This window comes from Pelobates fuscus, chromosome 9 (assembly GCF_036172605.1).
Source record: "Pelobates fuscus isolate aPelFus1 chromosome 9, aPelFus1.pri, whole genome shotgun sequence".
In the NCBI taxonomy this organism is placed as follows: domain Eukaryota; kingdom Metazoa; phylum Chordata; class Amphibia; order Anura; family Pelobatidae; genus Pelobates; species Pelobates fuscus.
In genome coordinates this window covers 25,293,460-25,319,900 of record NC_086325.1, presented here as the reverse complement: position 1 = coordinate 25,319,900, position 26,441 = coordinate 25,293,460, and the positions used below count along the sequence as shown (strand labels likewise).

The window sequence follows — 26,441 nt, the reverse complement described above, 5'->3', positions numbered from 1 at the left end:
TTGATTATGGGGATATAGTGTATGCACCCGCACCGCAAACCCACCTTAATAAACTTAATACGTTATATAATTAGTTCTGCCGCTTTGTACTAGACTGTAATTACTTTACCCACCACTGTGACATGTTAAAACAGCTAAACTGGCTGTCGCTAGAATCCCGACACACTCTTCATCTTTTCAGCCTTGTGCATAAGTATTGAGTATTTCTGGGCAGCTCCCACCCTACCTGAGTAGAATACTCTCCCCAGCTGTTCCCACCTCCTATAACCACCGAGTCAGTACAAGCACAATATTTAGCATACCACAATACAAAAATAAAGTCAAATCTTCATTCAATCTAAAATCTTTTAAGAGATCTATGGCAATATACCTCAATACAGAATGCACCTGTCATGGTTGAATATATTTATTGCCTGTTATGTATTAAATTTATATATATATGTGTGTGTGTATGTATATATATATATATATATATATATATATATATATATATATGTGTGTGTGTGTGTGTGTGTGTATATATATATATATATAAATATATAGTTTGTATATTGTATTTTTGTAATATTGTACACTATTGTAACAATGCAATGTTTTGTGGACAAAGACCCAGGAAATACTTGAAAACGAGAGAAATCTCAATGTATCCATCCTGGTAAATTTTTTATAAATAAATAAATATATAACCGTGGAACCTCGGAACTTAATCCGTTCCAGAAGGCTGTTCGAGTTCCAATTTGTTCACATAAGAATAAATGTAAATTTGATTAATCTGTTCCAGACCCCCACAATTACAACATTTTAACACAGATTTTACAGTTTAATAATACCTTACATGCATACAATCATATAGAAAACAAATTTAGACAATGTACAGTAAGTGAAAGAAAATGTAACTTCATAGTTACATAGCTGAAAAGAGACTTGCGTCCATCAAGTTCAGCCTTCCTCACGTATGCTTTTCTGTTGATCCTCACAGTAACTTCACTTTACCTGTAATGGTGAGAATTGATGGCGTTAGTGGAAAGGAGAAGAAATATTATTGGTTGGATGGGGATAGGCAACTGTTCTTCTGGCATTTAAAATGTGTCTAAAGTGAGACATAGCTTTATAATTGAACATGTTTGTGGAATGATTTGTTCGGGTACCTAGACATTTGTTTCTCAAATTTTTTGTTCGACTACCGAATTGTTCGGGTAAGGGACCGTTCGCGTTTCCAGGTTCCACTGTGTGTGTGTGTGTATATATACACATACACCCGCACACACACACATACCTTACAGACATGGATCATATTTCATTCTGGGTTATTTACCTCCTTAAATCCAGTCTCCAATGATACATTTCACCCAATGAATACTGCCCGCACTCGGAATTTCAAATGTTTTTTTTTAATTCTTAATTTTTTCTGTGCAGAGCATAACAATACGCTTGTGAAAGCCACGACAGCTGTGACAAGCCAGACTGTAACAGTGTTAAACATCATTGTGGCATACAATTGACAGCACAATTTTATGGTAGAATAGTAATAACATGCTTCCACATTTTAGGAGGATAGGCTAGCTTATATTAAACATGGAAAACATCTCCCTGTAGCTCATTTCCAGCAGTGTAGCAGTCCATGCTTCAAAGGTCGTGTGTAGACGAGGAGGCTAGGCTAGACATGCCTACAACAGTAGGAGTGGTGTTTAAGGTTGAGGTTATATGGCATTGCTTTTTCAAGAGATTAAACATTTATACAGCACTAAACAGGTTAGCCTTGCATTGTGTGGGTGAACTACGTTTGCCTAACAATGTGGCTGCACATTTTTATAGATTATTTTAAACATGCTTATACATGCGCTTCTATTTACTGCCCTCAGTAGTGGACGATTGGTTAGGGCTCATAGTGTAAGTTGCCGATTTGTTCGATCCTGCTTGTCAAAACTACTTAACTGTAGTTAGGGTACGAGTAGGCTTAAAGCATGTGCGTCAGTGATAGGTGCACCTTCATGGGCACTGCGAGAGCGTGCCTATCTGTTTTTACTGACTCAGTATAGTTGTTCTTTTACTGTTTCTAACGTTGCTGCATGATATAGCACAGTGATCAGGGCCGGATTAAGAGCCCAGTGGGCCTGGTGCTGACAATTATGATGGGCCTATTTACAGAATCTTATCGACCAAAAACACTAAAACGGTCATACCTCCCAAGCGTCATGTATCTGATGGAGATGGTGTTGGAGGGAAACTCATAGGATGCAGCTATAAACACATACTCTATGCTAATCTCTCTCTAATTTATGCTTTAATCGTTCAAGTAAATCCATACCCCCTAACAGCAGTGTCCAGTGAAGCAGGAAGTCAATGGGCGGGGTAAAAGGGTGGGCCACTGGTGCGAATCACCAAAAAGGGGGCATGTCTGTCAAAAGAATTTGAAGGACAGCCTGGCATGAATGCATGTAAGGCTGCCCGCCAATCCTGCAGGCTGGCCAACTAAGGGCATACTATGCAGGCAGCATTCTGAGCTTGACATAAATGCGTCTAATGATGCGCTCACTCCATGCTTTCTAAGGACTGTCCCCTAGCACTCGCTGGTCCACTTGTCTCCTTATCTTCTTACTAGCAGGCAGAAGTTCCTGGTATACAGTCTGAGACAGAGAAAAGGTGTATGTAGTGAGTGTAGAAGAAAGGAGGGGACAGTGTTAGAGAGACCAACAGCATTACCTAAACTAATTTTATTGTCAGCCAGTCCACACAGGTTTTGTTCCCATACATCCCTCTTAAGCTTCCAAACTTAAAGGGACACTATAGTCACCAGAACAACTACAGCTTATTGAATTTGTTCTGGTAAGTAGAATCATTCCATTCAGGCCTTTTGCAGTAAACACTGTCTTTTCAGAGAAAATAACTCCACTGGCCACTCCTTAGATGGCTGATAGAGGTGCTTCCTGGGGCAGTACTGCCTAGTGTGCAGCACTGCCATTCAGTGTCTCCACCCTCTGCATGCAGACACTGAACTTTCCTCATAGAGATGCATTGATTCAATTTATCTTTGTGAGGAGATGCTGATTGGCCAGGGCTATGTTGGACTTGTGCTGGCTCTGCCCCTGATCTGCCTAGTTAACAGTCTCAGCCAATCCTATGGGCAAGTATTGTAATTTGCTCAGACCACCACTTCTGATGATGTCAGCAGACAGTCAGTTCAGAGGCAGAGCCAGCAGCTGCAGACTTGAATACAAGTTATATTTTACTATACTTAGGGAGGCAAGAAGGGGCCAGGGTGGTGGTTTTAACATAATAGAGTCAGAAATACATGATTGTGTTCCTGACCCTGTAGTGCTCCTTTAAGCAAGAGTATGTGAAGAGTAGTTAGGGTTGCCACCTTTCTTGGGGAAAAAATACCAGCCTTAGTCATTTGTATAATCACAAGGAGTGACATCAGAGAAAATTCAGTAAAATCACCAACAAACTACTCAGTTTGATTCTGCTGTATAGATGGATTGCTCCCAATGTCTCCCTGTCTCCCAGTGTCTCAGACTCGCAAGTCACCCAGTGTCTCAGTGTCCCTATGTATCACAGTGTCAGTGTCCCCATGTCGCCCAGTCCCCTAGTCTCCCAGTGTCTGTGTCCCCATTTCTCCCAGTGTCCCAATGTCTCAGTGTGTCCCCATGTCACTAGGATACTGGGGAACAGTGAGACCCGGGGACACTGAGACATGGGGACACTGAGAGACCCGGGAACAGACAGACATGGGGACATTGGGTGACATGGGGACACTGAGACATTTAGGGAAACTGGGAGAAATGGGGACACTGAGACACTAGGGACACAGACACTGAGACATGGGTACACTGAAACATTTGGGGACACTAAGACACTAGGGACACAGAGACATGGGAACACAGACACTGGGAGACTAGGGGACACTGGCTGGGAGACACACTCGGGGACACTGGGAGACATGGGGACAGTTGTGGACATAGACATGGGGACACTGGGACATATAGGGACACTAGGCACACTGAGATACATGGGACACAGACACTGGGAGACTTGGGGACACTGAGACACTAGGGACACTGGCTGGGGGACATGGGGACACTGGGAGAAATGGGGACATAGTGTCTCCGTGTCCCAATGTCTGTGTCTCCCAATGTCACTATGTCTCACAGCGTCCCCATATGTCTCAGCATCCCCATGTGTCCCAGTGTCCCCTAGTGTCTCAGTGTCCCCATGTTTTCAAGTGTCTGTGTTCCCAGGTCTCCCAGTGGATGTGTCCCCATATGTCCTAGTGTCTGTGTCCTCTAGTGTCTGTGTCCCCTAGTGTCTGAGTGTCCCCATATGTCCCTTAGTGCCGTCTTGTGTCCCCATGTGTCCCTACTATCTTTCCCCCCATCCCTCACTTACTGTAGAGCTGTTGTCTGGACTCTGTGCTGTGTTGCTGCTCCCTCATGGATCAGTGAGTAGTAGAGAGAGGCAGAGATATGCTGTAACTTCCTATACCTGCCTCTCTCCACACACACAGTGACCCCTACTGGCCGGTGCTGGTATTGCAGAGTCATCTCATTTATTCTGAGAAAAATACCTGCATTTGTATTGCTGGTATTACTGCAATACCGGCACGGCCACACAGCCTCAAATACCGGCTGTGCCAGTAAAATACCAGTCAGGTGGCAAACCTAAGAGTAGTGTGTAAAAAAAAAAGTGTGTTTTTTTTGTTTAATGGACCTATTCCATGGGCCTGGGCCTGGGCCTGCAGCTCCATCAGCCCCTATGTTAATCCGGCCCTGCCTGGCTCAGTGGTGCACAGTAAGCAGCCCTGACATTCAGTGTCCCCACACTCTGCATGGAGATGCTGAATTTTCCTCATAGAGATGCATTTATTCATTGCATCTCTATGAGGAGGTCCTGATTGGCCAAAACGGCATTTGGCCCCGCCCTTGTGACGATTTTAGCCATAGGGAAAGCATTGGATTGGCTAACAACCAGCCATTTTGATGATGTCCCAAAGAGGGCAGAGCCGGCACTGGAAATAAGGTGAGTTTTAAACTTTTATTGGGGGCAAGCCACCTAAATGGTGGGTTTAGCACTATAGGGTCAGGAATACATGGTTGTGTTCCTTTAATATCTCTATTCATCCACCAATCCAGCTCTTGCAGGACTTCCCCAGGGCTGCACCATATGAAAATTCCTTCCTCGTCTTGCTAAACTTTCCCTCAATCTGATTTAGAAACAGAATTTTGCAATTCAATTCACTGTTTAGGATTAAACACGTGGGGCTTTATTCACTAAATTGTATTGAATTGAGAACCAAATTGCACATTGAGGCCAAAAGCGCTGGTCTGCATCTAAAATTCTCCTACTCAACGAAAAGATTTGGTATTTTTGTCTGAATGTTGTCGTGACGTTTACCACAGTTTGGTGTTTAGTGAATGAACCCCATCTTCTCTCTGCACCAGTGAGTGTCCGTCTGTTTTAAAATACCTTGCGTTTCCATGGTCTGTTTATTTTCCTTCCTATCTCCCCCCTATATGAGTTCCCCACACATTCCATTTATACTTCACACATTTAAAAGATGCAAAACATTATACCGGCCGGGCAATCTCTCTTCTTCTTTGGTATTGCTCTTTTCCTCTCGTGTTTTAACCGACTTCTTTCAAGTTTAGTCTTCGTTACATTCATGAAAGAAAAACAGAATAAAAAAAAAAAATATATCCTAATTAAAATCTCTATTATAATCTACCATCTTATTACTTTTGTTAAAATTCATCCATATTGAATTTTGGCAAGAAATCACTTGCCTTTCTTCCCATACCCTCTGAACAGCCACGCACTATATCTGACCCATTGAACTCGATTTCACACTTTGCCTACTACACAGCAGAGCAGGATTGACTGAGCTCTGTGCACTCTTAAAGGGACACTCCAGGTCCCTCTCCCTCCCACCCCCCAATCCCCGGTTGCTGAAGGGGTGAAAACCCCTTTAGTCACTTACCAAAGGCAGCAATGATGTCCCTCGTTGCTGCTTCTTCCTCCACTGCCGCTCCTCCCCTTCATCACGTCAGCCGGCGGGGGAGACTGATCCCGCGACGCTATAGCACAGTGCTATGGACCAGGAAGTGCCCTCTAGTGGCTGTCTGGTAGACAGCCACTAGGGGAGGACTTAACCCTGCAAAGTAATTATTGCAGTTTATAAAAACTGCAATAATTACACTTGCAGGGTTAAGGGTAGTGGGAGTTGGCACCCAGACCACTCCAATGAGCAGAAGTGGTCTGGGTGCCTGGAGTGTCCCTTTAGCATCTCCTCCTTTTTCCTTGCAAGCATCCATTGATTTTTGCGAACGTGACATTTTTTTGTAAGCAATGTGATACACATTTTGCTACCAACATTGCTAGGCAAAATCAAACGTTCTTTCTGCCTGACCACTAGTAGGTAGAGTCAGCTGATAATACTGCAAGTAGAGATGGCTACCAAGTTAATTAAGAGACGTGACATTATATTGTGACCGTGTCGGGCATCATGTCCTCACACCTGTGTAAGACAGAGATTGAGGAACCGAGATCAGTGAAATGACATTAGCAAACTGTATATTTTGGTCAGGACTGTTCTACCGTTTGGGACTGGTGTTATCTATAAATCACTGAAGAGGTGCCGGGTGGTTATTGGGCTGTATCCAAAGTAAACCGCAATGCCCCTTCGGTCACTGGCTGAGAGGGTAAGATGAGCACACTCAGATAATGAGCGCCTTCCTGAACAGTCGGATATTATAAAATCAAAGTGAATTTCAAATTTGAGGTCAACATAGTCAAATGAAAGCATTTTAGATATTGTAGTGTAAAATATCATAATCACATTGAATTTATGACAATGTAAGCTTCCCATATGTTCCATTAATTATATGTCATTGTATATCCACAGATAGAAATGATGGCATAAATTGTAGATTATGCTAGCTTTAGTGTACCTATAATCTTAATTTTATTAATGACAGGAGGCTTCGTATTTGCTTAAGTCTCTCTTTACTAGAACTCCACAGCAGCACAGAAAAACAACCAATCAGAAAAAAGTTAGGTACTATAAAACTCCCCTCCCCATGCATCATTTCCTCTTTCAAGCTGCAACAAAACAGAATAAAAGGCAGAGAACATCATGGGGAAGAAACGAAGTCCTAGATACGATGAATACAACAATGTCCACCATCCGAGAAGAACTGCCAAACCAGATAGTGTTGATGGACTGTAAACTGAAACGAGAGAAAAACAGAATCGAACAGGTTGATTATCCAATGAAATGTACTCTGAATAAACATGTAGGTACCCAATGTAGCAACCAAAATTAACCTTAATAAGTAGATATCCCAACCCTACTTATGAGAAAACACAGACATAAGGAACAAGCGACAGGTAGCAGAGACAACAAACAGAGTTGCATACGTACCTGATAATCTAAACTATAACATTAAACAAGGGAGGGACAAGAATGGGTGGGAAATACTCGCCTCCTGTCATTAATAAAAGATTATAGGTACACTAAAGCTAGCATAATCTACAATTTTATAACATGACAGGAGGCTTCGTATTTGCTGTTTCAACGTTCAGTTCACCAATCCAACGCTGTTTGTGTCGCTGGTACCCATTCCAGGAGATATCAGAGCAATCCTCATAGGGCTTACCAACTGCGATAAATGACAGAAGACGGATCAATGAAGATGCCAGTCCACGCAGCATCTCAAACACGGAAAAAAAAACACCATCCGCCGATAGATCCATTGTACGTGGTGTTGCGACCAGTTTCCTAGCAGACGTTCCATGAGCTGGCAACCTGACCTATCAGCCAGCTTCCTGTAGTTGTAAAATATCGAAGGCCGTTTGCGGACGTAGGGCCACGAGAAGAAACTGCCACCATGTCTCAACTCTTGATCTGTAAGGAGGCACCTCCGATCGAGCCAGGGTCATCCGGCGATGTGGCCTTGCAGGTAGACCTCCACTCTCAAGGGATGTGCCCAAGTCCACCACCAAGTCGCAATAGAACCGAGTAGGATCTTTCGTTCCCTCCTGGCCTACCTGGTAAGACGTCTCATCCGAGAATAAATGTATAATGCAGGCAAGAGTGTGGTCAGACTAGCCGTATCCTAAGTGATTCCAATATTCCAAATGGACTGTGTAATCCTCGGACGTGGTAGAGAAAAGACTCCAAAAGGACGTCCATTCGGGGTTCCGAACTGAACTATTCAGGGAATAATGAATCCCAGAAATATTCAAAGGGATGGGAAGTGCAAACCGGAGCGCAGATTTCCATCCGGATTTGTCCTCATCTAAGAGTGAAATATGTTTGTGTAGGAGTCGGGGCCTCCATAAAGTCTCGTAGGTCTCCTCGACGGTAGTTGAAAAGTAGGTTAGCGCGAATCCAACAAAACGGCTCCCGTGAGGGATAAATAGAGTATAGACGGAGGGTCCACCATCTCCGAACCCTGTTCACCAGGTATGCGCTCCGAGGAGACGGGGCAGTCCTGCCATCTTATCCCAAGATCGTAATAACCGGGGAAGTCAAGACAACCGGGGTTTCCAGTCTTACCATGTGATCCATACGTACGGTTTACCTTCAGACCGGGTAATAGGCCTTCCTTAATCTTGTTATCCGAGCAAGGCAGTGCCCGTTTGCTCCATGAAGGTCTCCGTATCTCCTGACATCTTGACATGGGAGAAACTGTCTGCGCAGTTTGTTCGTAATGGTCTGGATATCCAAAACAGAAAGCAATTCTCTGTATTATATGGTGCAGAATATATCAAAACCTGCACTCTCGTAATACCGGAGGTCCATCCATTAGCCGTACCATCTCCGGGAGTGTGTGTAAATAAGTGGGAGTCTCCCCCCGTTATACCTCTGTGAGAATGTCTCGCGTGTGTTATAGTGGTCCGGATCCAGTAGATCCATTACAGGAGATAGAATAGAGGGATCCAGTCTAAATATGTATATCTTGAATGACCAGGCAGTCCTCTATAACAAAATCAGCAGCATGGACATCAGCTCTAATTGAATGCAGGATGGACGCCCCTCTATGTAGTCATCAATGTCTTGCACAGGTACAAGCCTGTGTGATGAACAAATGGCCGGTACTGTAGAGCGTCGAGTGTATGAGAGAGCTGCGCTCTCTACTAATGTGATCGCATACCGTGATAGCGTCCGGCTGCTAGCCTGAGCGGGCCGCACCTGTTAATAACCAACAGCAGAGAGTCTACATCCGTGACCGGTTCTCCCTATGAGAATGTGTCCTCCAAACCTGTCCTCTGTATCCAGCCCAGTATATGGTTGAGGTCGAGGGGGGGGGCTGCGCCCTCTAATAACAAATCAGTATCCGGTTCTGTATATGAGAGGGGTTCGCCCTCTGTTCCTGAAAATAAATATACTCGGATCGAGGTGATGGAGGGCCGCACCCTCCTGTGATCCAAACTAGAGTCCCTAGAGACTCAGGGTGACCAACTGCAGGGCACACCACTTATTAATGTCAGCATAAGGCTGAGGGCAATCTTCGGAAACAACGATGGAAAACTATTAACCGACTATCCGGATCCCGTGCGCGCGCGCGGGGTCCAGGAAGACCGTTGGTAGTCTGAGGAAAGCTGGAGACGTTCTCCGCAATCCACGAGTGCCCGGGAGGTCGGAGGAGGTCAAGTCAGGCCTCTCGACGACCCGAGCGAAAAGGAAAGGAAGTCATGAAAGAACAAAAAAGCAACAATTAACGTTGATAAGAGTAAATACACCAATTCTATCTCAGATAGAAGGCAAATAGCAGGCCGGAAGGTAATAAAAGTAAGCCCCACTGGACAGGGCCAGGAGCTAACCTAACGCGGGAAAAAACTACCGACACCTATAAAGATTCTGGGAGGCAGATGCGGAGTAGATGTTAAAGACAAGGAAAAACACTGCTTTCTCCTGTAGGTGTCTGAGTACCGGTCCTTGCCTGTGCGAAGTTCTCCTTTGAGATGTGCCGTCGCCGGTTTGGAGTAAACCGTGGATGTGTCCGGGGTCTTCATAAGAAACCTTGCCCTTCAGGCATGAGGTTTAGGGCCTTCACCCTTCTCACCATATTCAGATGGCCATATACTGGTGTCCTCTTCGATAGTATGGCAATGGTGCTTGTCTGTACACCTGCCTATCTCCATGTCACTGGTGGGCACTGGGTTTTCCTCAGTGATATTCCCCCAGGCCTGCGGCCAAAAAGGGGTTTGGCACCAATAGTGCAGGCCCGTCCGTAGGGTACAGGCCCAGCAGGCCAAACGAATGGACACAGAATAGTTGTCCAAGCAAATAGGCACAGACATAGCAGGCCAATCAATGGGGCACAGACATAGCAGGCCGTTAAAATGGGCACAGACATAGCAGGCCGTTAAAATGGGCACAGACATAGCAGGCCGTTAAAATGGGCACAGACATAGCAGGCCGTTAAAATGGGCACAGACATAGCAGGCCGTTAAAATGGGCACAGACATAGCAGGCCGTTAAAATGGGCACAGACATAGCAGGCCGTTAAAATGGGCACAGACATAGCAGGCCGTTAAAATGGGCACAGACATAGCAGGCCGTTAAAATGGACACAGACATAGCAGGCCGTTAAAATGGGCACAGACATAGCAGGCCGTTAAAATGGGCACAGACATAGCAGGCCGTTAAAATGGGCACAGACATAGCAGGCCGTTCTAATGGGCACAGACATAGCAGGCCGTTCTAATGGGCACAGACACAGCAGGCCGTTCTAATGGGCACAGACACAGCAGGCCGTTCTAATGGGCACAGACACAGCAGGCCAATCAATGGGGCACAGACATAGCAGGCCAATCCATGGGGTACCATGAAATCCCCCACAGTATCCAAATCCCCGTAAACTTTCTAGGCTTGCGGCCGAAGGGGATTTATGTACGTCCAGGAGTCGGCTTTTCAATAGAGCACTGGTAAGGCAGGCCAGACAGAGGGCACAGACCTAGAAGGCTAGGTCATATATAAATGTAGTAAGAGAATAGCCCTAAGGGTCAGCGCTAGGGAAGCTTTCCCTATATGTGAAATATAACTCCTGGTAATATATAATGTCCAATGATCCGAATCCCTGTGAATCAGGTATATCATGTATATTGCAGCACACTATGTGAGACGGTCCCAATCTGTCCAGTAATGTAGAGATAAAGGGACAGCATCCAGGTAACGATAAAATGTAAAGTGCAGCACACTATGTGGGACAGACCCCAAACTGTCACAGCATGTAATACTGATATAATGTATAATGCAGCACACTATATGAGACAGTCTCAAACTGACCAGCATTGCAGAGCTATGTCACAGCATGTAATACTGATATAATGCATAGTGCAGCACACTATATGAGACAGTCTCAAACTGTCCAGCATTGCAGAGCTATGTCACAGCATGTAATACTGATATAATGCATAGTGCAGCACACTATATGAGACAGTCTCAAACTGACCAGCATTGCAGAGCTATGTCACAGCATGTAATACTGATATAATGCATAGTACAGCACACTATATGAGACAGTCTCAAACTGACCAGCATTGCAGAGTTATGGCACAGCATGTAATACTGATATAATGCATAGTGCAGCACACTATATGAGACAGTCTCAAACTGACCAGCATTGCAGAGCTATGTCACAGCATGTAATACTGATATAATGCATAGTGCAGCACACTATATGAGACAGTCTCAAACTGTCCAGCATTGCAGAGCTATGTCACAGCATGTAATACTGATATAATGCATAGTACAGCACACTATATGAGACAGTCTCAAACTGTCCAGCATTGCAGAGTTATGGCACAGCATGTAATACTGATATAATGGAAATATAAATAATAAGGGGACAGACACAGAGGAAAGAGCCTCAAAGGGAAAAGGGAGCCAGAAGGAAAACAAAACTCCCCACCAAGCCCAGTGCCACATAAGGCAGTGGGGCAAGCCAGTTATACCAAACATGTCCCAAAATAATAAAACATGTAAAACACAGAAATATAAATAAATCCCAAAGCCACCCACTATAAGCAGGAGGCAGTGGTACTCTGACCTGTACTGTCTGCGGAGCAGCAAAGAAAGAGGAAATGATGCATGAGGAGGGGAGTTTTTTTTTTTTAAATTCTTTATTTTGGTTGTGCAGGTGGTTACAGATTATTAACAGACGCCACAACAGCGTATTTCAAGGTTACAGTAGTTATGCAGTGGCGTGATAGTTTGCACATTTTTTATTATTATTGTATAATGTATGTCTTGTTTAACGAAACGGTTACGATTGTCAAAATACGATTAAATAGCGTAAACTGAAACAAAATAAGTAATGCTTGTCGGTGAATACATCGGCATTTGTGTTAAGCGAACTGCTTTACATATGGGGCTTAATCTTCGCCAATGAGACCGTTTATTTGCTAGATCAGGAGTTGGTCACAGAGGGCAATTATCAAGCTGTTAGCGGTTTTAAATGACATTTGGCTGAGGTATTTAAATGTACCGCTGGGTTCAGAGGTTGGGAGGTGGAAACAAGCAGAATTAAGCCTGACTTAAGTGGCCACAGGCCGTTTTACGTAAATCAAACCCTCACAGGGGCTGGCAAATCACGTGGTATAAGTGGGAGCATGCTAGACTTCTTATGGAGCCTGTCAAATGCTATGTATAAATAGAATTGTACATGCCAAACATATCTAGGCTTTACTGTGTTAAATAATACATACATATCTAGCTTAAGAGTCCTTAGTTTGAGAGGTTCATTGATAACTGGTTTCACGGTGTAACTAACTGACCGCTGAGCCACAGCACCTCCCTGTCAGTCTGTATCAATCAGCCGATGCCCACGACTGGTAGGCCGCCGCTCCAGGGTGCCGAGGGTGCTCCTTTAAAAATGTGCGTGTGTTGCCAGACCCGGATTTCTCTGCAGCGCTGCATTGTCGTCAGGTCGTTTACTCTCCAGCTTGGGTCAGATCCCTGTCCCTGTGATGTGTGTTTCTTCCGCCAAGGTGAGTTGATAGCAGGGGGTCTGTGCTTGGTTTCTCTTTGGCATTTGTAAGGGCGGATGTCAGAGTTTGGTATACTTGTTACCGTTTCCCGCCGTCTGGAGCTCCGAGGATGACTCTGTCTGGAGGCTGTTCTGGGAGCTCGAGGTGGGCCTCTGCTCAGGTGGCGTCGGGTCGCCGGGCGGATCCACGCTACCACACTTCGCATCACCAGCTTGAAGTGTCGAGCCCTGGTATGGAGCGATTTCCAGAGGCTGGTACGAAGCTGGTCCAAGAATGCTTGGGTGTGCCTGGGTGGTTTGGTGGGGGTGTTTTGAGCCGCCTTCTCTCGTGGGCGCCTGGAGGCTTGTACGCTTGTGGGCTTGGTCGTTTGTTTGAGCCGCTGTGTGGGGGTAGTCGTCCCCAGCGAGGACCGGGATATCCCCCGCCGGTCCAGAGGGGGGGGTAGCAGGGCATCATCCGAGTGAAACTTGTGAGCAGGACCTATGCCGGGAGATCGTCCGCTTCCCCCAGGCCTCAGGCTCCGCTCTAGTGTAGGCCGCATAGCCGGTTTAGGTGCTCCGTCCATTTGTCGGTGCGGGACAGATATCACTCTGCTCCTTGTGTGGTCTTGTTTCAGTTTTTGGGCACCTTGTGCTACTGGCATAGTGAGATTAACTAGGAGAATCGTTTTTGTGCTCGCTGGCTTGAGAGCTCTCATGAGGCACGTCTGGCCATCTTGGCTGTCAGGCCCCGCCCCCCAGGAGGGGAGTTTTATAGTACCTAATTTTTTTCTGATTGGTTGTTTTTTCTGTGCTGCTGTGGAGTTCTAGTAAAGAGAGACTTAAGCAAATACGAAGCCTCCTGACATGTTACCAAATTAACTTTTTATCATTAATAAGCAGACATAAAAGCCACGTTTACTGTAATCTTTTATCAGTGCCACTTGACTAGACAAAGAAGAGTCCACATCAGATTTCTTTACAATCTGTTCAAGACTTAAAGGGAAACTCCAGTGCCAGAAAAACGATCCATTTTTCTGGCACTGGAGGGTCCCTCTCCCACCCACCAATCCCCGGTTCCTGAAGGGGTGAAAACCCCTTCAGTCACTTACCTGGGACAGCGGCGATGTCCCTCGCCGCTGTCTCCGCCTCCGCGACGCTCCTCCTAGTGATTACGTCGGCCGGTGGGCGAGACTAATCTCGCTCACCGGCCGAGGAGACCTAATGCGCATGCGCGGAAATTCCGCACATGCGCATTACGTCTCCCCATAGGAAAGCATTGAAAAATCATTTCAATGCTTTCCTATGGGGTTTTGAGCGACGCTGGAGGTCCTCACACAGCGTGAGGACGTCCAGCGACGCTCTAGCACAGGAAACCTGTGCTAGAACCCAGGAAGTGACCTCTAGTGGCTGTCTAATAGACAGCCACTAGAGGTGGAGTTAACCCTGCAATGTAAATATTGCAGTTTATGAAAACTGCAATATTTACACTTGCAGGGTTAAGGGTAGTGGGAGTTGGCACCCAGACCACTCCAATGAGCAGAAGTGGTCTGGGTGCCTGGAGTGTCCCTTTAAGGAAAAAGTTTCTTGCAAAGTGTGTATGACTTCAAAACACGTGTTTGACTTCGGTTTTGTTTGCCAACCGTATTCTTTTCTTTTTAGCACTTGTCTAAAATCGTCAAAACAAAAGAGTTTTGAGGACGTGCTGCATTGTGAAAGATAAAAGTATGCTTGTATCCTCTCTTTGGTTATTCATTGGATCAGTTAGTCTGAGAGGCCAATATGACATACCTTATTATATTCTTTAAACTGGGAATTGTAGAGAATTGGCCAGGGAATCAAAAAACTAGACTAAAATAGCTTGTGTGGGGGTAAATGGCAACTTAAAAAATATTTTTAGCTATTTTTGTCGAATAATTTGCATTTCCCTTGTCAAATCTCCACAGATCCCAGGTTAGTGAATGACCCCACATTTTGCATCATGAAGAATATGTTGTCTAGCCAAATGCGGCATTGTCATGGTAACTCGTCACACTTTATTACATTAGATAATTCAGAGCTCAATGTAGAAGATTTTTAGCTTAAAACATATGGGGGATTTTATCAATGTATTCTGTTATAAAAAGTTGTCTGTCTGTAGGTGACTTCTCGCTATTTACATGTTTGCACCACGTTTTACAACAGAATACTTTGAAACAAAACCCCAAGGACCTTTCTAAGACTATTTAAAGAAGTTGCGTGTTTTCTTTACAATCAGTATTCCTTTTTTTCTTTCTTCGTATTTTCATGGTCATTATCCTCTAAGAATATAAAGGTTACTTTACCAATGACAAACACTAATAGACCATGGGTTTGAATTGTGCAAGGTAGAACAATGTGTATTCATTGCATTAACATACGATCTAAACCAATGGCTACTCTTCTGATTGATCAGATACTGGTGAAGTGGGCTGTAGTTTTTTTCAGATGTCAGTGGTTATAGCGGTGACATAGGTTGTACTTTTAAAGGGACACTCCAGGCACCCAGACCACTTCTGCCCATTGGAGTGGTCTGGGTGCCAAATCCCACTGTCCTTAACCCTGCAAGTGTAATTATTGCTGTTTTTATAAACTGTAATAATGACCTTGCAGGGTTAAGTCCTCCTCTAGTGGCTGTCTACCAGACAGCCACTAGAGAGATTTCCGTGTTCTTAGAACACGAAAAGTGTTTTAAGTAACGCTGGACGTCCTCACACTATGTGAGGACCTCCAGCGTCGCCGAAATCCCCATAGGAAAGTATTGAATAATGCTTTCCTCTGGGGAGGTCTAAAGCGCGTGCACATGTGCATTAGGTGTCCCCCACCGGCTTACATCGGTGGGGGAGGAAAGTAGGCGGAGCCTGACTCAATGCCAAGGGACATCGGCGCTGGACTCCGGTAAGTCACTCAAGGGGTTTTAACCCCTTCAGAAACTTGGGATGGGGGGTGGGAGGCACCCCAGGTGCAGGGTCCTGCAGTGCCAGTCAAACTAATATGTTTTCCTGGCTCTGGAAAGTCTCTTAAATGTCAGTAAAGCAAGACACAGTTTTCCAATCTTATGGAAGCAAACTGTAGGTTTCCACTGCCACTGGAGGGCGCTGTAGTTAAAATGTCAGTAAAGCACACAGTGGTAACTGATGTTGACAAAGGTGACCAGTGTTCCAATGCCAGTGAAGCAGACTGTAGTTTTACACATATAGGTCAATTCAGCTTTTGAACGCTATTTTTATGATGCCTGTATAAAGGGCTGTAGTTTACGTGTCAGGTGAGCAAGCACACTATTGTGTTTTTATTGCTCATAAATCAGGTTGTAGTTTTTCACATATAGATCACAGTACAGTTTCCCAAATGGTAAAAACTTTAGATTAAAATAGCCAACCTATGATTATAGCCAGGTTGCCCAAATTCCCACCAGGTGCCCACGGCCGCAACCCCTGCTTTCATTGTTGTTGTGCAGGAGAATCTGGTTAGCGCTACATAACTAAATGGGGTATGCTGGAGTGCAATCAAAAGCCAACATAGGGCAGCGGCAGGTCACATTTGGCACCATAACCACTGCAGCTTGCAGTAGTGGTTATGGTGCCTGGAGTGTTCCTTTAATTCACTACAATTTGAATTTAGTGGAAAAACACACCCATTTACATGATGATGTTGGAGTGGATACCCTGTTAATATTTGGTGGACCTGCCCAGAAATTAAGACATTTTGGAAGCCTGTCCATGGAGATATCGATTATGCAGGCAGTTCTGCCTTCCATTGAATTTATGCTGCTAAATCACTCAACCCTTTCAAGAGTTCAAAGAAGGGCTACTAAACTGGTTCATGGATTGCAGGATAAAACTTACCAGGAAAGGTTAAAGGATCTTAACATGTATAGCTTGGAGGAAAGACGAGACAGGGGGGATATGATAGAAACATTTAAATACATAAAGGGAATCAACACAGTAAAGGAGGAGACTATATTTAAAAGAAGAAAAACTACCACAACCAGAGGACATAGTCTAAAATTAGAGGGACAAAGGTTTAAAAATAATATCAGGAAGTATTACTTTACTGAGAGGGTAGTGGATGCATGGAATAGCCTTCCAGCTGAAGTGGTAGAGGTTAACACAGTAAAGGAGTTTAAGCATGCGTGGGATAGGCATAAGGCTATCCTAACTATAAGATAAGGCCAGGGACTAATGAAAGTATTTAGAAAACTGGCAGACTAGATGGGCCGAATGGTTCTTATCTGCCGTCACATTCTATGTTTCTATGTTTCTAATTGCTGAGTACAAAAATTAGTATCAGTAGATATTTACTTAATGCACCTACGGCCCTGATACAGACTTCCTTTAAAAAGCACGAGGTTCCCACCCTCCAGCGGTCGATCAGGTATATGATTTAGAGACACTCACTGCAACCATAGATCAGGCAAAACGGTCTCAGATGTGGATGCCATGGCTTGCTTGTATTTCACTACCTGCCCAATGAATTGCTGCTCTTAAAGGAGAAATTTAACTGGGAATAGCTGGTAAATGATTCCATCCTTCCCTTTTTATTAGCTAGTCTCTCCCTCAGCCCTTCTTTCCTCTCTTCTCACTGCCCAGTCGATGGCTTCCTGGTGCACATCTGGTAACAGGACTTGCATTATGACGGTGGGGCTGTAGGTTGGACAATTTTGATGAATTCCCAATGTAATACACCCGGAAGCATGTCACTGTTTTTGACTCTCTCTCTTTTCCTGCATTGTAGTTGTAGTAGTATTAAAATGTAAAAAGAATATGAAAATAAGATTTTTTTTAAAAATCACCCAATAGTCCAAAAGCAAACGCTTGATCCAAATCAGACAAATGTAATTTTTAGGGAACCGTCTAAAAACTAAAACCATCTCAATGCAGTGGTTTTGGTGCTTAAAAACCCTGTCCCTGCAGTCTGACAAATGTTACCATTGCCATTTGTGAGAAAAGGCAATGTGTACATTAGTCAGTGTGTGCTTCTCGTGACTGTCAATCAAGCAGTCAGTCAGACAGCCATTAGAGGCACTTCCTAGAAAACACATTATACAATTGTCACGTCTGACACTGTCTCACCCAGCATGTATACACCCCTGATAATTCTTCACATAGAGAAGCAATGGGATAATGCTGCCTTATTGACGCGGCATAAGCTGTAGGTGGAGCAGCTCCAGCGGTGAGATCAGGGTGGCGCTAAATTAAAGGTGAGTTTGACGTATTTGTCAACGTTCCCCAAGGGGCAAGGCCTTGAATCTAACACTAATATTATGAGTACATATGTTTAAAGGCTAGCATGCTTCTTTAATCTACATATTTGCTGTCAACTTTGCTAACAGAATGTTTACATTCCATTTTATAACTTACCAGAATTGGATTTTGTCATCCATACATAGTTACGTAATTACAAAGTATATGTAACAGAGACACCTATACAAAGTGGAAAAAACACACAGCGGGGGAAATAGATGAAACAACAAATTACCCCTGGACACTGGTAGTATGTAGATAAAGGACTCCTCCTAGTCCTTCATAGAGTCAAAAATCAGGACATCTAGGAGGAAAGAGGATAATAATAGTGCAGAATTTCGATGTTATGTTCAATTTCATTACAGATTGCACTTAGTAGATACAAGCGACGAGTAGGCACATCGCAATCTGGATTGGCTGATGGCAACCCGCGGGATCTTCCTTACCCATTTAAAAGCAGACTACCTTTGGTATATCTGCCACCACGAGGAAAGGATCTTGTGTTTTTTGCCCCGAGGAAGTTCATGCTAAGTGAACAAAGAAACGCATAGGGCTATTTTATGTGTTTAAAGTTTTATTTATATGTTCCTTGTTTAGATTTGTTTGATTATATCGGACATTACTTTCTGTGCCGTAAGAAGAGTTCCACCCTGTGCCTGGACCATATTGCGGGGATCTACTGCTCTTCCTACATTGATTGACAGATTGCGGCGTGCCTACTTTTCGCTTGTATCTTGTAAGTGCAATCTGTAATAAAATTGATTTGAACATAGAAACCCTGCACTATTAATATTGTCTTTCATCCGACTTGTCCTGATTTTGTTACAAAGACTTCTGTTGCTATACTGATATGCCTACAATCTATTTGGGTTTGTGAGTGGATTTTTATTCCTTTTCACTTCACCCCAAGTGCATACAGTATTGCCCTATGTCCCTTTGTTATATTCTTCTGTATTGTAGATAACCATTTTTGGTATTTGCGTATAGTTACATAGCTGAAAAGAGACAAGTGTCCAACGAGTTCAGCCTTTCTCACATTTCGTTTTGCTGTTGATCTAAAAGAAGGCAAAAAACCCAGTCTGAATTCCTTCTTGACCCCAGAATGCCGGTCAGCTCTCTCCTTGCATCAAGAAGAGATTACCCACGAATTAAAAATTATATCCCTGAATATTATGTGTTTGCAAACATTTACCCTATTGCTGTCTAAACATCTGCACATACTCTGATGAAACCACCTCTTTAGGCAAAGGATTCCACATCCTTATTGTTATTATAGTAAAAAAACAAAACTTTCCTTTGCCTTAGACAAAATCTCCTTTCGTCCAGTCTAAATGCGTGACCAAACTAAAGCGATTTAAATTTGTTAATCTTTCTTCAAAACTAGAATGTTCCATTCCTTTTATAAATTTTTTAGCCCACCTCTGCACTTTTTCTAGTGCCATAATATCTTTCTTTAGAACAGGTGTCCAAAATTGCACAGATTATTAAAGATGTGGTCTTACCAGTGAGTTATAAAGAGGCAAAATTACATTTTCATCCTGAGAGTTCATACCACTTACTGACCTTAGCAACAGCCTTTTGACATTGCATATTGTTGCTTAGTTTGTTGTCTTTAACAATTCCCAAATCCTCTCTCATGTGTTATCCCTAATTCACTACCATTAGTGTGTAATTTGCTTGTGCAATCTTTACCCCGGAGTGCATAACTTTGCATTTTTCTACACTAACCTGTTGCATGGAACTGTATCAATCACCTTGGCAAAATCCAAGTATATCACATCCACTGCAACACTATGATCTATACTAATACTTACTTATTTGTAGAATCCAATTAGGTTCGTTTGACATGACCTATGTTTCAAAAAAAACATATTGATTATTGCTAATAACAATGTTCTTCCCAATGAATTCCTGAATATTATCGCTTAATACCTTTTTCAAATACTTTTCAAATACTTTCCCAGCTACAAATGTTAAGCTCACAAAAGTTAAGCTCAAGACTTTGAACCCTTTTTGAATATAGGAACCATGTCTGCCTTCCTCCCATCCTCCAGTACAATTCATTAAAGAAAAGAATCCTGAAAAATTAAATAGAGGTTAACTTATTTCCATACTTAGCTCCTTAAACACTCATGGGTGAATACTGTAAAGTCTCGGAGCTTTATTTACATTAACTTTCTTTAGCACCTTGTCTTGAGTCACTGTAACATAATTTGTCAGCATTTTTTTTTTGCAGCAATCATTTGCATATCTCTTGCCATAGGATCCTCCTTAATACATACTGAGGGAAAATGTAACGTACTTTAAAAATGGGGTTTATTTTGCTATCTTTGACTATCAATTTCTAATTTTCTAGTCTAGCCACTCTAACTGCCCTTTTGCGTGGATTATTGGCTTCCTTATCTGATATAGAATGCCTCTGATTTAAATGCCTTTTTCTTATTTTTAATCTCTTGGTTTACTTTCCCACTAAGCCACGTTGGTTTCAATTTGTTTCTTTTATATTTATTACCCAATAGTAATTTTCCTAGTGTTTGTCTAGTATTATTTCTAATATTGTTACCGTACATTGTTTTGTGTTTAACTACTGATCAAAATGTCAAAAAATATATTTTTTTTAAATCCCCACAAGACTGAACAATGGACAATGAATACATATAGGTGTGTTTTTACACGTAGCCTTACTTACCAAACTCTAGGCTCACAGAAAGACACTGCACACAGTTTTCTTAAATGTTTTATATTTACACAGAACGTCAAAAAGAACCAAATACAATCAGAATATCTTTACTGACACATTCATTTCGGGACCAGCAGCTCCTGTCACCAGGGTGAAGAGGGTCCCTCGGGTTATGGCACCAACCTCTGATATGAGTGGAACTACCCCCTTCCAGCCTCCCTCCCCATCCAACCGCAAGTTCCATGCGACCTTTGAGGCCAAGTTATTAATAATCTCCCCGTGTCACAGGAAGCGGAGTTAGACTGTAAGCTCTTTGGGCGAGAGACTCATATCACTCGTTCGGCTCCACGCAGATTGACAGATTTAAAGAAATAAATAGAGTTCAATAATAATAATAATGATAATAATAATATGAATAGAGTGATCTTTAGTCTCCCAGATCAGCTGCCCATTTAAGGAGGTAAAATGCACAATATACCTGTATTACCAGCTAGTATTCACAATCTCCCACTCCTGCAAGTAGCTTCATTCAGAAATCACTAATCATTCATTCCTGTAAACCATTCTGGACCTCCAACCATCACTTCAAAAATCATCTACTTTCTGAAATGGTCAGTTATGCCTCAGTACTACAAGCCACTGATTTATGAAGCCCAAGCCACCACCACATATAAAGTGCTTCTTTCTAGCTCCCTTAGTAATTCCTTACTTCCATAAACTGCATCTTTCTGGAGTCTCCAGACATTCTTTATTCCCTTAAACTGCTCCTTTCTGTAGCCTCTAGACATTCTTTATTCCTGTAGGCTGCTTCTTTGTGGTGCCTCCAGCCCTCCCTCACTAAGGTAGATCACTCAACCATCTTCACTGCTACACACTGCTTCTTTATAGAGCCTCCAGGAATCCACGGTTCTTCTAGCCAGTTGCATTGCAGATCCCACAGTTATTCCAATAAGTTTTTGTAGTCCCAGCCATTCCCCCATCCTAAAGACCTATCTGGATCCACAGCATTCCTCGCCTTTGTAAGATGCTTATTTCTGGAGCTCCCTTACCCATATCTTTCTCTATCTGTGGGGTCTGGAGACCACAATCATTCTACTTTCTCAGCTACCCATGCAATCAGCTGCTTTGTAGTCCACAACACCTTTCTCACATCTTCAGGATTGTCTTTCTCAAAGACAATTCGTTATCCAATGCTACTGCAAGCTGCTTTGTTCTGGAAAGACCAGTCAGCCCTTGCTCCTAAAAGTTTTTTGTTGTTTTATTTTGAGACCATAGCCATTGCTAACTCCTTTAAACCACCGATTTATGGAGCCTTCAGACTTCCATGACTCCTGCAAGCTGCTTCTGTGTTGAAAGGCCAGTCATCCCACCATTTCATGACAGCTTCATAATTTAACTCTATAGCACCAGGGGTCCTTCACCCATCTTTTTAAATTGTCTCTTTCTGCTTCCTCTTGCTCATTACCATAGATTTTTTTATTCTTTACATTCATTCAAGACCTGATCTTTAGCTCTATATATATTTATCTATATTTCCATATATGCATAGATCTATAGATATATGTACATAATCTTCTCATAAACATCTCATTTTAATTCTCTTATACTTATTTCCAAATTGTCTCCTCATTCTATTTGCCATGTGACAGGAGTGGTCTCAGACAATTGGCTCAGTGAGTTTGCTTAGTTCGCACAGAATAGAAAAGTGGGAGGATACGGGGAGATTGATGGGGAGGATAAATAAAGGGGTGGTAAAATAAAGTGAATTATAAGAGGAATATTACACTATGGGTGAAGGGTCAATGTGGAGGAGAGCAGGTAGGGTGGGGTTTAAAACTTGAAATAGGTGTGTTGTAGATGGTGGTTGTCCCCTACAGTGCAGATCTGTCAGTGCGAATCCCAGGGCCTCAGACCTGGGACAGAGGGCGTGGAGAGGGAAAATGTGGGGTATGGGGTAGAAAAAGCAAATAGAGGAAATTAAGAACGTTTCGGGAGTGGGGGCAAAAAAGGAATGGACCAAGGTAAAATAGGAGTCAGGTTTACATGGTTAGGAATAGTTCAGTGCGATGTCCCCTTCTCTCTCTCCTCTCCACTTCTCGTGTGTTTGGGGTCACACAGATTGTCGGCCGCAGGTCTGGTCGGCACAGAGGGAGGGGGTCAGAGTCGTGGAGGAAAGGAGGATCCCAGCCCCCCGCCCCCTTAGGCTCCTTGACAGATGCCTCAGTGGGGAAATCCCAATCTCCCCTCCTCCCACCCAGGCTCATTGATAGACCCCTCAGCTCCGCTTAGTGATGGTCACTTGAGTTTAGAAAGTCTCCATTTTCTGTGATTTGGAGTCGAGGAGGCAGAGGTGGAAGGGCCCCATTCCATGGTGTCGCCAGCCTCAGACGCGGGTCTGCTGCACCCACGGAGGGAAACTTCTTCTCCTGTAGGGGGGGGAAGAGGTGAGAGAGAGCTTACTTACTAATGTAATGTAGAGCTGTATGTATTTATATAGATATAGATGTGTTTATTTATACATCTATATCTATACATAAGTATATAGTACATAGACACAAAACTCACTAATTTCACAAACACAAACTCACTTGCACACATGCACATATTGTACTAATTACCTAAAGGTGTTTATATACACACACGTGCACATAGGTTTCACATTGACAGACAGATACTGCTATAATAGAAATTAACTTTCACAGGGAGTCATATACACATGACCTAAAGGCTCTATGGAGTATATACAGCAAGAAGCGTTACATTTCTAAAGAGGAATAACAGGGTGTGGGGCAATAGTACATAACATATGTATAGAATTGTAAAGGCAAACTTGGTGCAATTCTGCGTATAGAGCAAAGTTTGGGGCATCAACCATACAAATGAATTACATCAATTTTAACTGATTACTCCAAACTGTTTTTTGCCTTTTCAGATAAGGTTCATTATGGTTGGGAAGGTGGGATGAACTTCTTAAGGGCACTGTGTTGGTACATATTGTTTGTGTTACAGTGTAGCAATGGATTACAGCTGTGTCTACAGGTGTGTGGGGCAGGACATTGTGTGAGAATGTGTCTCCTCCCCACTGATGGGTGATAATAATTCCTACATCTTGTTTACCTGTTTCCTGCAGGTGAAGCCGAGATAATCGGTGGGGCTGGGGCATAGTGGAGTAGGGGTAATCTCTGGCTCTCGGTGGACTTCCCTCGGCAATCAGCCGCTCCCGCCGATGCCAGGTCTGTGACACAGACTCTGTGATATGAAGTCAGCACAGGGCATACATCAGAGACAGCAGACATACGTATGAGTGGCCCCATTCATAGAAGGGTACCGCCAAGAGCCGAAGAGCACCCCTCCCCACTTCAGTTAGGTATGCAAGTAATGAAATGGGGTACACGCTGGCAAGTGGGACTCAGACATTTACCCCTCTGCCAGAAGGGTGTACAATACATCAGAAAGCAATGTATTGCTCAACCGTCTGGCATTGGAAAGGGTGGGAAGGAATCGACATGAAGACTAATGAAGCAGGTGAGGGTCAGAGGGAAGAGGGGCAACGCCTTCATTAACACGAACAACAGGAGTCAACAAGTGAAAACATACAATCTCAGTGACAAAACGTGTGTGTGTTCACACTGGATAATACGGGACAAATAAATATTCTGCGCTACATGATTCCTGGATTAACTGTCTCTCACAGACTTCATTTACCTAAACAAACCTACATTCTCTAAGATTCCTGAACCTGTATACTAGTGACAGGACATCACATTCTGTACATAACCCCATACTCTGTATGTTTACTATGAGACAACCTGAAATTAATCTAAAATTACTTCTAGAATATCCAGTAAGGTTAATGATAAATATATATCTAGAATATAGGAAGGCATGCAATAAAGGTGCATACACTTTTTAACTATGCACAGATATGCTAATACTTCAAACTGCATTAAACACGGATATTGTTTTCTATATTGAAATATAATTCTATAATGTAGGCACACATACAACACACACACACTCTATATCCATACATATACACAGTACTGATCCAGTGAAATAATGGCCCTTTACAATCCACGACACATTATACTTGTGATGTGCATTATGCAACATTTAATCAATTACATAATAACTATTACACTTTCCCCTTTCAGGTATGTTTTTGGCAGACTGAGTAAGCAGTAGGCTAATGTTAAAGGGACACTGTAGGCACTGTAACTGTTTCATCTCATTGAAGTGGTTATAGTGTGTGGAGTGCCCTGGCACTGTCTGTCCCCAGCAGCCCATTCTCTCTGTGCTGTTTGGGTTAATAAAGAAGCATTACATTAGCCTAGGCAGCAATAGTCGTCCATAATTGGCTGAGACCTTTTTCAGTCTTTACAGCCACCATTGCTGGTATGAATTGGTATGGCTAGAAGGAAGTCTTAGCTATACCTCCAGTGGAGGCTGGGCTGTGGGTGGTCTCATGCAATGTTAAAACGACTCTCTTGGTTGAACGCTGAATGGAGGGTGTCGTGCCCAGTTGGCATGTTTCATTGTTCCTTGTACAAAATATTGTCAGTCAATGTGGTATATATTTATTGTGTCATTGTCAAAACCTTGTTAACTAATGTGATGTGTGTAGTAATATGGGATGGTTCTCCAAAAGAGGTGATATGACCAATTACAGCTTTGTAGGGCTTACGGTAATTTGAGCTGATTGATTACAGCATGGTAAAGGATCATTTCACCTGCCTTTAAACCCCTTAAGGACCAAGCTTCTGGAATAAAAGGGAATCATGACGTGTCACACACGTCATGTGTCCTTAAGGGGTTAACTAAGCAGCTTTGAGCAGGGCCCTCCACCCCTTTGGTTCCTGCGTCCAACTCATCTGATTGAAAATACTTAGTCCACCCACTGCACAGCACTTCTATAAATAATAATAACTAGACTAGAGGAAATAGTCAGCTCACAGGGAAAGGCTGTAAATAAAGCCCGTGTTATAGTGTTATGTTAAACCCAATAGTTTAGAGATCGTTTTACAAGTATCTGGTATATCTGATGGCAGGTCTTATCAGATATGCTGCCAGAGAGCGCTTGAGAGACAACACAACACTTACAGTATATATAATTCAATTAAAGTGTTGGAAGTACCTTTAGATGCTATTTAATGCTATTTATTTAATGTTCCTTTAACTTGTTTATCATCTATTTTTATATGTATACACTGTGACCACTTTTTGTCATTATAAAGGTTTCTTTATTAAAGGGCTAGCCCGAGTACTATGGGATTAGAAGCGGTCAAGGCGCTACGGCCTGTATGTGCATCATTTCACTAAGAAACGCTGCATACATGGAGTTTAACCCCTCTGTCGTTGAAGGTGTAATATTGCCCAGCAGTCCTAGTCCCAGAGACGCACAAAATATTTGAGTTTAAAGGAACACTATAGGGTCAGGAACACAGATGTGTAGCCTCTAGTGACCCTCTAGTGTTAAACTAGTTATGTGGTCATTCTCCTCCGCCCCCCCCCCCACTTTATACCACCTAA

General features: G+C 43.2%; 1 protein-coding gene across 16 annotated transcripts in view; it reads right to left on the bottom strand.

Annotated features, from left to right (window-relative positions):
• Window positions 1–20,976: 20,976 nt before the first annotated feature.
• Window positions 20,977–26,441, bottom strand: part of SYNGAP1 (synaptic Ras GTPase activating protein 1) — a 271,449-nt gene continuing 265,984 nt past the window's right edge. For 8 of the 16 annotated variants that reach the window (XM_063431588.1, XM_063431593.1, XM_063431589.1 and 5 more), the window contains one exon: window positions 23,351–24,161. In XM_063431588.1, coding sequence (XP_063287658.1) covers window positions 23,797–24,161 — 365 coding nt within the window. In that variant the 3' untranslated portion in view covers window positions 23,351–23,796. The other 8 variants (XM_063431597.1, XM_063431596.1, XM_063431602.1 and 5 more) reach the window with 5 other exon arrangements.